Genomic DNA, 11673 nt, shown 5'->3' with positions numbered 1-11673 from the left:
ACTTTTACCAGGCCCCTTGTCACAAAAGCTTATGGGTAAGAAACCCCAAACAAGGGCCGAGTTAAAGGAGAGGGTAGAACGATATTTGAGGGAAGAAGAAGGCGAGGCAGCAAAACAGGCATACCTAAATTCTATGACGACCAAACGCCACAACCCAAGTCACACAGACTTTCGAGGGGGAAGTAGACACTTTGGCCAGGTAAGGAGGCCTCAAGCGAGGTTTCGGCCATTCGATAGAGACGACAGGCGGAGTCGTCGATCGGAGGTGTATATGGTATCAGAGAAACAACAGCCAACCAAGTCACCCAAGAGCCGGTATTGCGAGTACCACAAAAGCAAGACAGACGATACTGCCAGTTGTTCAGTACTCAAGAAGGAAATGGAGGAAAAGCAGCTCAAAGGAGACTTGGTGGAAATAGCGCGGAGTTTGCGAGCCAAATTTGACGCCAAAAACGCCAAGAACGCGCCTCGAGAAGGAGTTCAACCCAAGGAAATATTCATGATACGTAACAAAAGACGTAGGGAAGCACAGTCGCCAAACCAATGGATCCTCGGACCCCCGACGCGGATGCTCACGTTCTCCGCGCAAGACCCCCGTCCGGAGGGATGGAGAGGCGATAACCCATTGGTAATCCAGGCCTCCATCAAAGATGTGACCATACACAGAGTCTACGTCGACACAGGGAGTTCGGCAGATATAATTTATGAGCACTGTTTCCGGTTTCTCCCAGATCGATGGAAAGACAACCTGAGACCCACGGCAGGGAGGCTGGTCGGATTCACCGGCCACAGCTTGTGGCCGCTGGGCACGATTCACCTCCCCTTGACAATCACCAGCCACGATAAACAACGAAAGAAGACAGTCCTAATTGACTTCGTGGTCATTCGACATTCGGCAGAGCACAACATCATCTTGGGGAGAACGGCCCTCCTAAAGCTAGGAGCGGTCCCGTCGACCATGCATGGAATCTTGAAATTCGACACCCCGGCAGGCCCAACCACAGTACTCGCCACCCCTCCCAAGGAATTGCAGTGCTTTACGGTCATGAAGCCAGCAGAGATGACTAAAGAAAATAAGAAGCCGCGATAGGACCCGACAAAAGGAAAGGAAATAATCAACGAAGGATACCCTGATCAGCCGATCAGCATTGGTCACAACCTCCCAAGTCACGTGAGGGAAGCAGTAGTCGACTTACTCAAACGGTACAAGCACATATTTGCATGGACCGCTACAGACATGGTGGGGGTAGATAGGAAGGTCATTGATCATAAACTGGCGCTCAAACCAGGGACAAAGGAAGTGAAGCAGAAAAAAGGGTCCAAGGAGGGGACCGCAACAGGGCAATTAACGCAGAGGTGGCTAAGCTGGCAGAAGCCGGAATAGTAAGGGAAGCAGTTTTCCCAACCTGGATCGCTAATCCGGTTATGGTGCGCAAGCAAGACGGGTCATGGCATATGTGTATTGACTTCTCATACTTGAACAAAGCGTGTCCCAAGGACTGCTATCCCCTCCCGGAGATCGACCAAAAAGTGGAATCCCTGCAAGGGTTTAAGCTAAAGTGTTTCCTGGATGATTATAAGGGATATCATCAGATTCTGATGAGCGAGCAGGACGAAGAGAAAACGGCTTTCTACACGGATCATGGCACCTTTTGTTACACCAAGATGCCTTTCGGTTTGAAGAACGCGGGAGCCACATACCAGCGCCTGGTTGACTCGATCTTCGCCGAGCAAATTGGGAGCAATATCGAGGTCTATGTCGATGATATGGTGATTAAGAGCTCCCATGAAAACAAAATGTTGCAGGACATCGAGGAGACTTTCTGAACACTGGAAAGGGTCAAAATGAAATTGAATCCGGCTAAGTGCACATTCGGGGTAGAAGAAGGACAGTTCTTGGGATACTATGTTACCAAACAAGGTATCCAGCCTAGCCCAATTAAAGTGGACGAGTTTATGGAGACACCACCCCCAGGCACCCTTAGGGACGCGCAGGGTTTGAATGGGAAGCTCACGGCTTTGAGTAGATTCATCTCGAAATCCGCTGACAAGGCCATGCCACTATTCCATACACTGAAAGGCTGTATTGAAAAGAACAACTTTCAATGGACAGCCGCGGCGGAAGAAGCGCTCCAGAAGATTAAGGAAGCACTACACAAGCTACCCACACTGGCCAGCCCCATCCCAGGGGAAACACTGCAAATGTACCTCTCGACCTCAAACGAAGCGATATCCTCGATGTTGACCGTAGAAAGGGAAGGAGAGCAGAAGCCGTTATACTTCGTGAGTAGGGCATTACAGGGTCCTGAACTCAATTACCCCACCCTGGAAAAGCTAGTCTTGGCACTCATTTACGCAGCGCGACATTTGAGGCGCTACTTCCAAGCACACCAAATAGAGGTACTAACAAATTGCCCCATCAAACAGATACTACTTAAGCCAGAAACACCGGGCCGGTTAGCAAAGTGGGCAATTGAACTGGGGGAGCATGAGATAAGCTATCGTCCAAGGACAAGCATTAAGGGGCAAGCACTGGCTGATTTCTTGCTCGAAATTCCAGACGAGGGAAGCTCAGCCAAGGAAAGAATCTGGGCGGTAGAGGAGGTCCCAGCCAACGACTGTTCATGGACGCTATATACCGATGGGGCATCCAGCAGGGAAGGCTCGGGGGCAGGCTTAATCTTAACTAGCCCAGAGTTCGGTTTGACTTCCACACCTCAAATAACGAGGCGGAGTATGAAGCCTTGCTCGCAGGGTTGCGCCTAGCCAAACAAATGGGAGCGAAGGCTGTGACAGATCTAACTGATTCGAGATTAGCCGCGAACCAAATTAACGGAAGTTTTGAGGCAAGAGATCAGAGAATGGTGAGGTATGTGAGAATGGTGAGACAACTGATCCAGTCCTTCAGACAGTTCACGATTAAGCAAATACCTCGAAGCAAGAATAAAAGGGCAGATGCTTTAAGCAAGTTGGCATCTACATGTTTCGATCATCTATCGAAGAAGGTTTTGGTAGAAGTGCTTAGGGAAAGGAGTATAGACGAACAGCAAGTAAATACCTTGACAACAACCGGGCCCACATGGATGACTCCATTTATGGAGTATTTGCGAAGGGGAGTACTACCAGATGACCACAGTGAAGCTAGGAAAATACGTATAAAGGCACCCTCATATGCATTGATAAACGGGGAGCTGTATCGAAAAGGATTCACGGCACCATGGTTGAAATGCGTAGATTAGGCCAGAGGGATGGAGGTGCTACAGGAGGCGCACGCAGGTCAGGCAGGAGCACACGAGGGAGCTAGAGCTTTAACGGGTAAAGTGCTCCGAATGGGAATATACTGGCCCACTGTACACCAAGACGCGCTGGGAGTGACTAGGAAGTGTGGGGAATGCCAGTCTTATGCTCCAGCCCAAGCAAACCCGCCAGTACCACTGCAGAACATATCCAGCCCATGACCATTCTACCAATGGGGCATAGACATTGTAGGCCCGTTCCCGGAAGCACCTGGAAAGCTGAAGTACATGGTGGTGGCAGTAGACTACTTCACAAAGTGGATTGAGGCAGAACCGCTAGCGTGTATATCAGGAAGACACATGATAAAGTTTGTATGGAAAAATATCATGACAAGATTCGGAACACCTAAGGTGCTCGTCAGTGACAATGGCCTACAATTTGCTGAAAACTCTTTTAGAGAATGGTGCGCCAGTAAAGGGATAAATCAGCGATTCACATCGGTGGCGCACCCACAAGCTAATGGGAAAACAGAAGTGTGCAATCGAACCATTGTGAACGACATCAAGAAACGGTTGGGTAAGGCAAAGGGGAATTGGGCAGAGGAGATACCAGCAAAATTGTGGTCATACAGAACCCCTCCACGAACAAGCACACGAGAGACCCCGTTCAGCCTAATATATGGGACGGAGGCTGTACTTCCCATTGAAATAACGGTTGGCACGTTGAGAGCGGTCAACACGGATGAAGAAAGCAATGACCAAGGCCTAAGATTGAATCTGGACGTCCTCGAAGAGAGGCGCGAGAAGTCAGAGATACGCCAAGCTGCAGACAAGCGCGTAACAGAAAGGTATTACAATAAGAGGGTGAAGGAGAAAGCGTTCAAGGTAGGCGAGTATGTGTTGAGAAGGAACGAGGCAAGTCGAACCCAACCACAAGGCAAGCTGGGCCCGGTATAGGAGGGCCCGTATAAGATCATAGAAGCAAATAGGAATGGCGCATATGTGTTGGAAACAATGGAAGGGAGGCGGATACCAAGAACATGGAACGCTAGAAACTTGAAGAAGTTTTTCTTTTAAGGACGAAGTGGCAAATAGCCCCAGTTGCCCAACGTCGTACTTAGTATACCACATTCTTAAGTACTTAGTGTGCTTGATTTCATGCTTAGCGACATGATTCTCATACTTAGTGTATTGGAGCCCACAGTTAATGTAATTGAATGGTTGATATGCCAAATTTTAATACTCAGTGTATTAAATTTTAAAATGTTTAAATACTTAACACAATGAATTTTATTGATGGGTGCTTAGAGAACCCAGCCTTGACACTTAGCGTGTCGATATTAATATGGGCAAAAAAAAAATGCTTAGTGCATCAAAATACTGTTAGAAGAAAGCAATGCTTAGAGCATGCAGCTGGACACCCAATACACCAAACGTTTTTACATACAATCAAAAGAGTAATTTTTAGCAAAGACCATACATTACATGCCCAGAGCGAAACACAAAAAAAAAGAAAAAAAGAAAAAACTAAAACAACCATAGAGGATATTTTCACGCCCCAGGAGGGGTAGCACACGATGCCGGAGCATCTTTGTTTTCATCACCATTGTGTCCATCGCCAACGACCATTCCCACCACCGCACCCTCGCCACCAACTCCAACGTCGCGATCACCATCATCCTCAACATCTTGCCCATCCTGGCCAGCATCACCTTCAATCACCTGCATAATTTCACCCCCTCGAACCACCATAACCTCTGGGGTACCTTCTGAACCAGAGAAAGAACACAACTCCCGGAGGCTCCCGATATCCAAATCTCCCAAACCCAATAAAGACGCATGATCCATACTCGCAAACGATAACAGAGCGTCATTCACGCTAACCACCGGACCAGTGGAGGAAAGATAAGCACCAGCATCATCAGACCCAGCTCCAACGGTCACTTTCTGAACGGACTCAATCCCAGCCACAAAAGCAGCATGTCGAATGAGACTTATAACATTCGTGAAATCCGGATGCTCAATCAACTTATCCACAATACGAACGACACCCACACGTACTAACCAATCCAAATCCCGGCGAGAAGTACCCACATCCACTTGCAAAGAAGAGATTAAGTTGTCACGATCAGCAACATCGTGCTCAAGAATTTCAACTTGAATCATCAAACCTTCATTCACTTGAGTAAGGGAGTCAACCTTGGCCTCTAAAGCGGCTCTAGCTTCGTCAAGGATAGCCTTCTCAAATACAAGGAGCTGACACTTTTGTTCAGAAAGTCGAAGGTCTTCACCAAGCTTGCCAACTCGACGCTCCAGCCCCACCACATGCGACTCGCATGTGGCATGGGTGGCCTCCATTTCGCTAAGGGAGTGAATGCGTCGGGAGCCGGCAACAAGGTAAAACATGGCTTGCGCGACGACGTAATCCATATTATGGGCAAGAGCACGGTTACCCATGACCTCCATGTCACTAACTGCAGCAGGAGGAAAAGCATGGCGAGAGAACTCCAGAGCATTGGCACGAACAGATAACCGAGAATCATTGTGAAGATTCCAAGAAGGGGCAAAGACAGGGGGCCTGGCGGAACTCTCCCCAGTAACACCTCCCAGAGGGAGTGACGCCTTGCCGAGATCGCTAGAGTCCTTGACGGGAGAAAGCTGCGAAGGAAGAAACGGAACACTTGGAACAGGTATAGGTGAGACAGACGAAACAACGGGCTGATCACGCGCCCCATGGATCCCCTCGGACTGTTGCGCGTCGTCATCGGGGATCACAACCACGCCGGTCGGCATGGAAGCCATAGAACTCAACAGGCGGGAAAAGCTACGCCTGGTCTGAATTCTTTTGGCGACATTAGGTGTGCCAGTAAACGGTTCACCCATGGCCAAGACGGCTTTCCTCTTCGCCTGCATGCGCCGAGCGTCAGCGATGATACCCTCCTTGCTATCCCCGCCACTCTCCATGGAGGGGGAGAGGGTACTTCCCAGAGGCATGACAACAGAAATAGGGCGAACACGGAAGGGATTCATCTCTGACGCCGACTCGCCTGTAGGAGAAGTAGAAGGAGCAGCAGTCAAAGCAAGCTGGACCAACCGGCGAGGCGGAGGGAGCCGGTCAACTAGATCCACCTCGCAATACTCCAGCTTGTCCCGAAAGCGTTTCCGTAGAACCTCATCCATAGACAAAGGGGATTCAGCACCTGGGAAGGACAGAACGCGAAGTATCAGTCACCTAAAAAAAAGAGAGAGAAAAAGAGAAGAAGGAGAAGGAAAAGAGGAAGGAAGAAGGCCAAACAGAGCACTTACCGTCAACGTTGCAAAAGAACACCGCCATTTTGCCCCGACGCCTCCAAGAGGGACTCATCCCTACACCAGAAAGGAGGGCCTCAGAGTAGTCCTCAGGAGATACTTGGACACTCTTTAAGTAATCAGCAACGCCCTGATTGTGGGGTAAAAGCTTAGGGATGGTATCAGCAAAAGTATTTGCACGATACCGACCGCTCCCAACCAGTTCTTGATTCACCCATAGCCACTTATCCTGCCAGTTCTTGGGGGTTCATCCGTCGGGAATTAGAGCATGTGCTCCTCGTCGGACTGAAAAGGTGCATTTGTCTCCGGTAACGCAAAATCTGAAGAAGTACTTAAACACGAAATAATCGGGAAGATAGCCATTGGCCCTCCAGATCATCTCGAATGCTACCACTTTATTAACAGCATTTGGGGTCAGCATCTGCAAGCTACGACCATCCTTCAGGAGAACTTCTTCCTGAAAGTCCGTCAATGGGAAACGAATGCCAGTGTCTAGGGTTTTCAAATAAACCCCGATTTTGCCAGAAAGGGGGGGATGAGATGCTAGAGCCCGGAGAAGGAAATTCCACGCCCTCCACAGAAGATAAACCATATGAAATTTCAAGCTGGCGGTATTCAGCGGCGGAGGGAAGGATACCAGGAAGACTCGCCATAGAGGAGGAGACAAAAGAAAAACACAGAGGAAGGAAGACGAAGAAGGATAAGGGAAGAGTGAAGGCAAAAAGAGAACAATATAGGCGTTTTTATAAAGGAACGGAAAGGGCTGGGCATTTAAAATGTCTGACACGATGACGTAACTGCCAGCCATCATGCGCAGTCACGTCGCCATTAAGAGCGGAACGACGGGTAAAGAAAAACCAACATGTGTAAGCTAATTAAGCCCGGAACGCCGTAACTAGCGCTGCAATGCTACGACTACCAGACTGGGGGACTTGATGACGTGCCTAAGACGGCACGACAGAATCGCGCCTAACCAGAGCGCCGGGCGTTCGAGCTGGGCTAAGCCCAGCGGGCACAACGCCTGCTAGTGCCTCTGGGGACAGAATGCCTAGGCGAGGGGCTCGCGCCCGCCAAAGAACGCTCCCAGCTCCAAGACAAAAGAGACAATCAGGGGACAAACAGTGGATCGGGCCATTACCGCCAGAGCCAATAAGAGCGCTCTAACGGTTGAGGATGCACGATCCTCCAATCAGCGCCTCTGATCTTGTCTCCCCAAAAAGCGATCCTGTCCAGTACGGACTGGGCAAGAGTGCTAGGTATAAAAGGATGCATCCTCCGACTCACAAGGTAAGCTCTTCTCTCCAAAAGAAGACACCAAAAACCCTAGATACATTCTAACTTGACCGTCGGAGTGTTCTTCCGGGAGCACCCTCCCGGGAAATGGCTGACGGCCTGTGTTTCTTGTGATCTTGCAGAGGCAACGAGGAACCTGATTCACCAATACTAATCCGGCTGAAGCTTAGGTCACATCACTTCTATAATCACTTAGTTTATACAAGCTATATATAATCTAATATCGAATGGATAGTTAATTGAGTGAATCTTCCCTAAGCCCACAACCAAACAAGGAACAGGAAGTAAAGCGGAAGGCACACATCCAATTACCTATCAGATATTAATTGTATATAACCCTGATGTATAAACTAAGGTATTATGGAATTAACCACCAAGGGTCCTTTAAGTTATACTCGTTTAATAAAATGGATTAAACCCTTTACTAATAAGTTCCTAGTTTAGCCTACTCAATGTTCTATCTGAAAAGTATGTGTTTGTACTAGAAAACGGTGTATTAAATTTGTATACTATGACCTGACCCGTACCTGGTACTCCTTATGATTACTTGGTGTATACGGAATATATATATAGCTAAGATCGAATAGATAGTATACTGGGTGCATCTGCTCTAAGCCCAAAACCAAACAAGGAACAGGAAATGAAGCGGAAGGCACACATCCTACTATCTGCTGGACTCGATTAATATATATCCCTGATGTATCTATCGAGGAATCATAAAGTTAGCATTATAGGCCCTATTCTAACTGAATGTTCATGTTACGAGTAAGTTGTGTGACGTTGTTCTATTGTTTGGACGACTACTAGAAGTAATGAAATCCTGTACTCTTAACGCCTCAGTCGATACTGTTGTGAGTTTTGTATATATTTATGTGTTTTATTTATTATTGTTTGGTACTTTGTAGATGTACCCTTTTATAAATAAATCCGGTACTTTGTAGATGTACCGCATATATAACTCCGGTACTTTGTAGATGTACCCCATATATAAGTCCGGTACTTTGTAGATGTACCCCATATATAACCTTATACCATGTTTATTATCATCCTTTGTTTAGAACAATGAGTTAATGATACGTTCCCTTGCTAGGTTACTGGGAACAATTTGTATAAGTGTGTAAATCATGATTCGTTCTTATGTTATAATATGTTCCTCCCTGTACTAGTTATAGTATGTTCTGAATCCCTAAACTATACCTATTATAGTTTACTAGTATGTTTACTTGAACTGTTACTGACTTGAAGAAAAGACCCATTTATCTATTGAGTTATTATTGTACTTTTAAAAACAGAGTTTATAAACAACAAAGTAATATAACTTTAGAAGAGTTTTTGAAATGATTTGATCACTTATAAAAGCATAAGAAATCTTTTAATGTGATGGTTATCACAAATAACATTTACACAATTATCATTGTGTTCAACTTGTATTCCCCCCCTTGAAAGCATTTAAAACATTTAAAAGATTGATTATAGGGGTATGAACTAACCTTATGTGGGTGATTCAATTGCAGATTCGTGTAAGGATGAGAAGTTCCACGAATGAACTCCCGAGACACAAACGAGTCCTAAATGACATATAATGGCATATATAGGCATGTAATTAGTGTTTTACACAACTAACATGGAAGGAAACACCCTTAGGGACTAGGAAACACTTTCTAGAAAGTGTTACAATCACATGTGATTGACTAAAGGGGGTTTACGGCCACATAAGGGAGTGTACGGCCAAGGACTGTACGGTGAATGAGTGTACGGACGTACACTCATGGAAAATCATGCAAAAAGGAGTGTTTGATCCATGGGGAAACTAGTGTGAGAAATGCATAAGAAGAGGATGAAGAAAATTCTCATTTTTGGAGGGTCTTGAGGTGTGTACGGCCACACCAAGTGTGTACGGCCGTACACTCTTGATGTTCATGAGTTTGATGATGTTTCAAGGCTATGAATCAAGTGTTTAACACATCTAACTAGATGATAGAGGGAATACTCACACTTTTGAGGGTCTTTAGGGAGTTCACGGCCCAAGAACAAGTGTGTGTTCTTGGTGTTCTTGGTGAAATGGATGAAGGTTTGAGGATATATCATAAAGTGGCGTTTTCATGGATGAATCATGAGATGATACAAAACTAAGGAAGATATCAAGAAAGATGGAAGAATCACTTACCACTTTTGTAGAATTAGAAGGAGTGTTCTTGATGGTAGTTGAGAGAGAATGGAAGTTCTTGAGGTGAATAGTGTAAGAAAAGAAGAAAATGAAGGGATATGCTACTTATGGGGGTGAGTTCACGGCCATCTTGAGTGTACGGCCGTACACCGATGTGTGCAGCCGTACACTCCTCTTGATGGAGTGTTTGGATCGAATGCAACTTGAAGAACCTAAGTTAACTCATCCCTAAACCCAAAACTTGAATGTACTATGCTTAGAACACTCAAACAGACCCTAAACAATGCTTAAAAGATAGCAGAAATTAGTCTGACTCTCGATTGATTAGCTGGGCTTACAAGGAATTTTTTTTTGGGTTGTCACAACAAGGGAAATTGGAAACGAAGCTGCCCAAAATACTCGCAAGATATCAAAGATGGCAAGGTGAAGCCAACCTCAGCAGGTATTTACACTATCTGATCTGATAACTCATCATATTCTCATTCTTGGGTCCTTGATATAGGATGTGGATTTCACATTTGTTCTGATTTGCAGGGGCTAAAAAGAAGTGAGGATGTGGAGCACGGAAAGATGAACTTAATCATGGGGAATAGGCGATCTTCACCTATCACCAAGATTGGAGTTTATGGCTTAGTGCTTAGTAGTGGGTTAGGATTAGATTTAATAAATTGTTGCTACTGTCGGAAATGACACGGAACATTATTTCCTTTCATGCATTGTTTAAACAAGGTTTTAAATATTCTTTTAATGATAAGAATGGTTATATTTATGCTTTAAAAATGGTGTTTTTTAAGCTTTACATTGTGATGGTGTGCATGAAACTATGATGATTGTAGACAATTTAGGTAATAGTTTTTTCAAATTGATTTATCTAATGGTATAGACAAAGCATGCTTGTGGCATTGTCATCTTAGACACGTTAACAACAAATGCATCGACCAAATCCAAAAGGATGGAGTGTTGTAATCATTTGACTTAAGGTTAGATGATACACTCGAATCTTGTCTTTTGGGTAAGATGACAAAATCACCTTTCATTGGTTCTTGTGAAAGAGGTGAAGGTTTATTGGATCTCATACACATAGATGTGTGAGGGCCCTTCAGATCCACTACAAGGGATGTTAATCGATTCTATGTAACGTTTACTGATGATTATAGCAAATATGGATATATCTACTTAATCAAGCATAAGTCCGAAACTTTTGAAAATTTCAAAGAGTTTAAACAAGAAGTCGAAAATCAATTGGGTAGGAAGATAAAGATGCCTAGATCCGATAGAGGCGGTGAGTATCTTAGTATCGTGTTCCAGGACTACCTCAATGAATGTGGAATAGTCTCACAGTTGACACCTCCTAGGACACCACAACTTAATGAGAGGAGCTATCGAACCTTGTTGGACATGGTTCGTTCCATGATGAGTCGAGCTTCTCTTCCAATTTCATTTTGGAGGTATGACTTAGAGAATGCGGCCCACAATATTAATCTTGTCCCAACTAAGAAGGTTGCAAAAACACCTCACGAGATGTAGACAAGGAAGGTTCCCTCGTTATCACATATCAAGGTTTGGGGTTGTGAAGCTTTCATTAGACAAGAGACTCACGACAAGCTTAAACCTCGAAGTGAGAGATGTATTTTCATCGGCTACCCACAGAAGTCCTTTGGATATTTG

At 45.5% G+C, this 11673-nt stretch overlaps 1 protein-coding gene across 1 annotated transcript; it reads left to right on the top strand.

Moving 5' to 3' along the window:
- The first annotated feature begins 2774 nt into the window (after positions 1–2774).
- LOC145107007 (uncharacterized) lies at positions 2775–3239 on the top strand. The gene has a single exon (XM_079043902.1). The coding sequence runs from the start codon at positions 2775–2777 to the stop codon at positions 3237–3239; it is 465 nt and encodes a 154-aa protein (XP_078900028.1).
- Positions 3240–11673: the final 8434 nt, after the last annotated feature.

Source organism: Lactuca virosa, chromosome 4 (genome assembly GCF_052849685.1).
Source record: "Lactuca virosa cultivar CGN04683 chromosome 4, Lactuca_virosa_CGN04683_v6, whole genome shotgun sequence".
Classification (NCBI taxonomy): domain Eukaryota; kingdom Viridiplantae; phylum Streptophyta; class Magnoliopsida; order Asterales; family Asteraceae; genus Lactuca; species Lactuca virosa.
This window is presented reverse-complemented; position numbering and strand designations above follow the sequence as displayed.

Coding starts and splice junctions, on each gene's coding strand:
- LOC145107007 (XM_079043902.1), top strand. CDS start 2,775: ATGGGAGCGAAGGCTGTGACAGATCTAACTGATTCGAGATTAGCCGCG.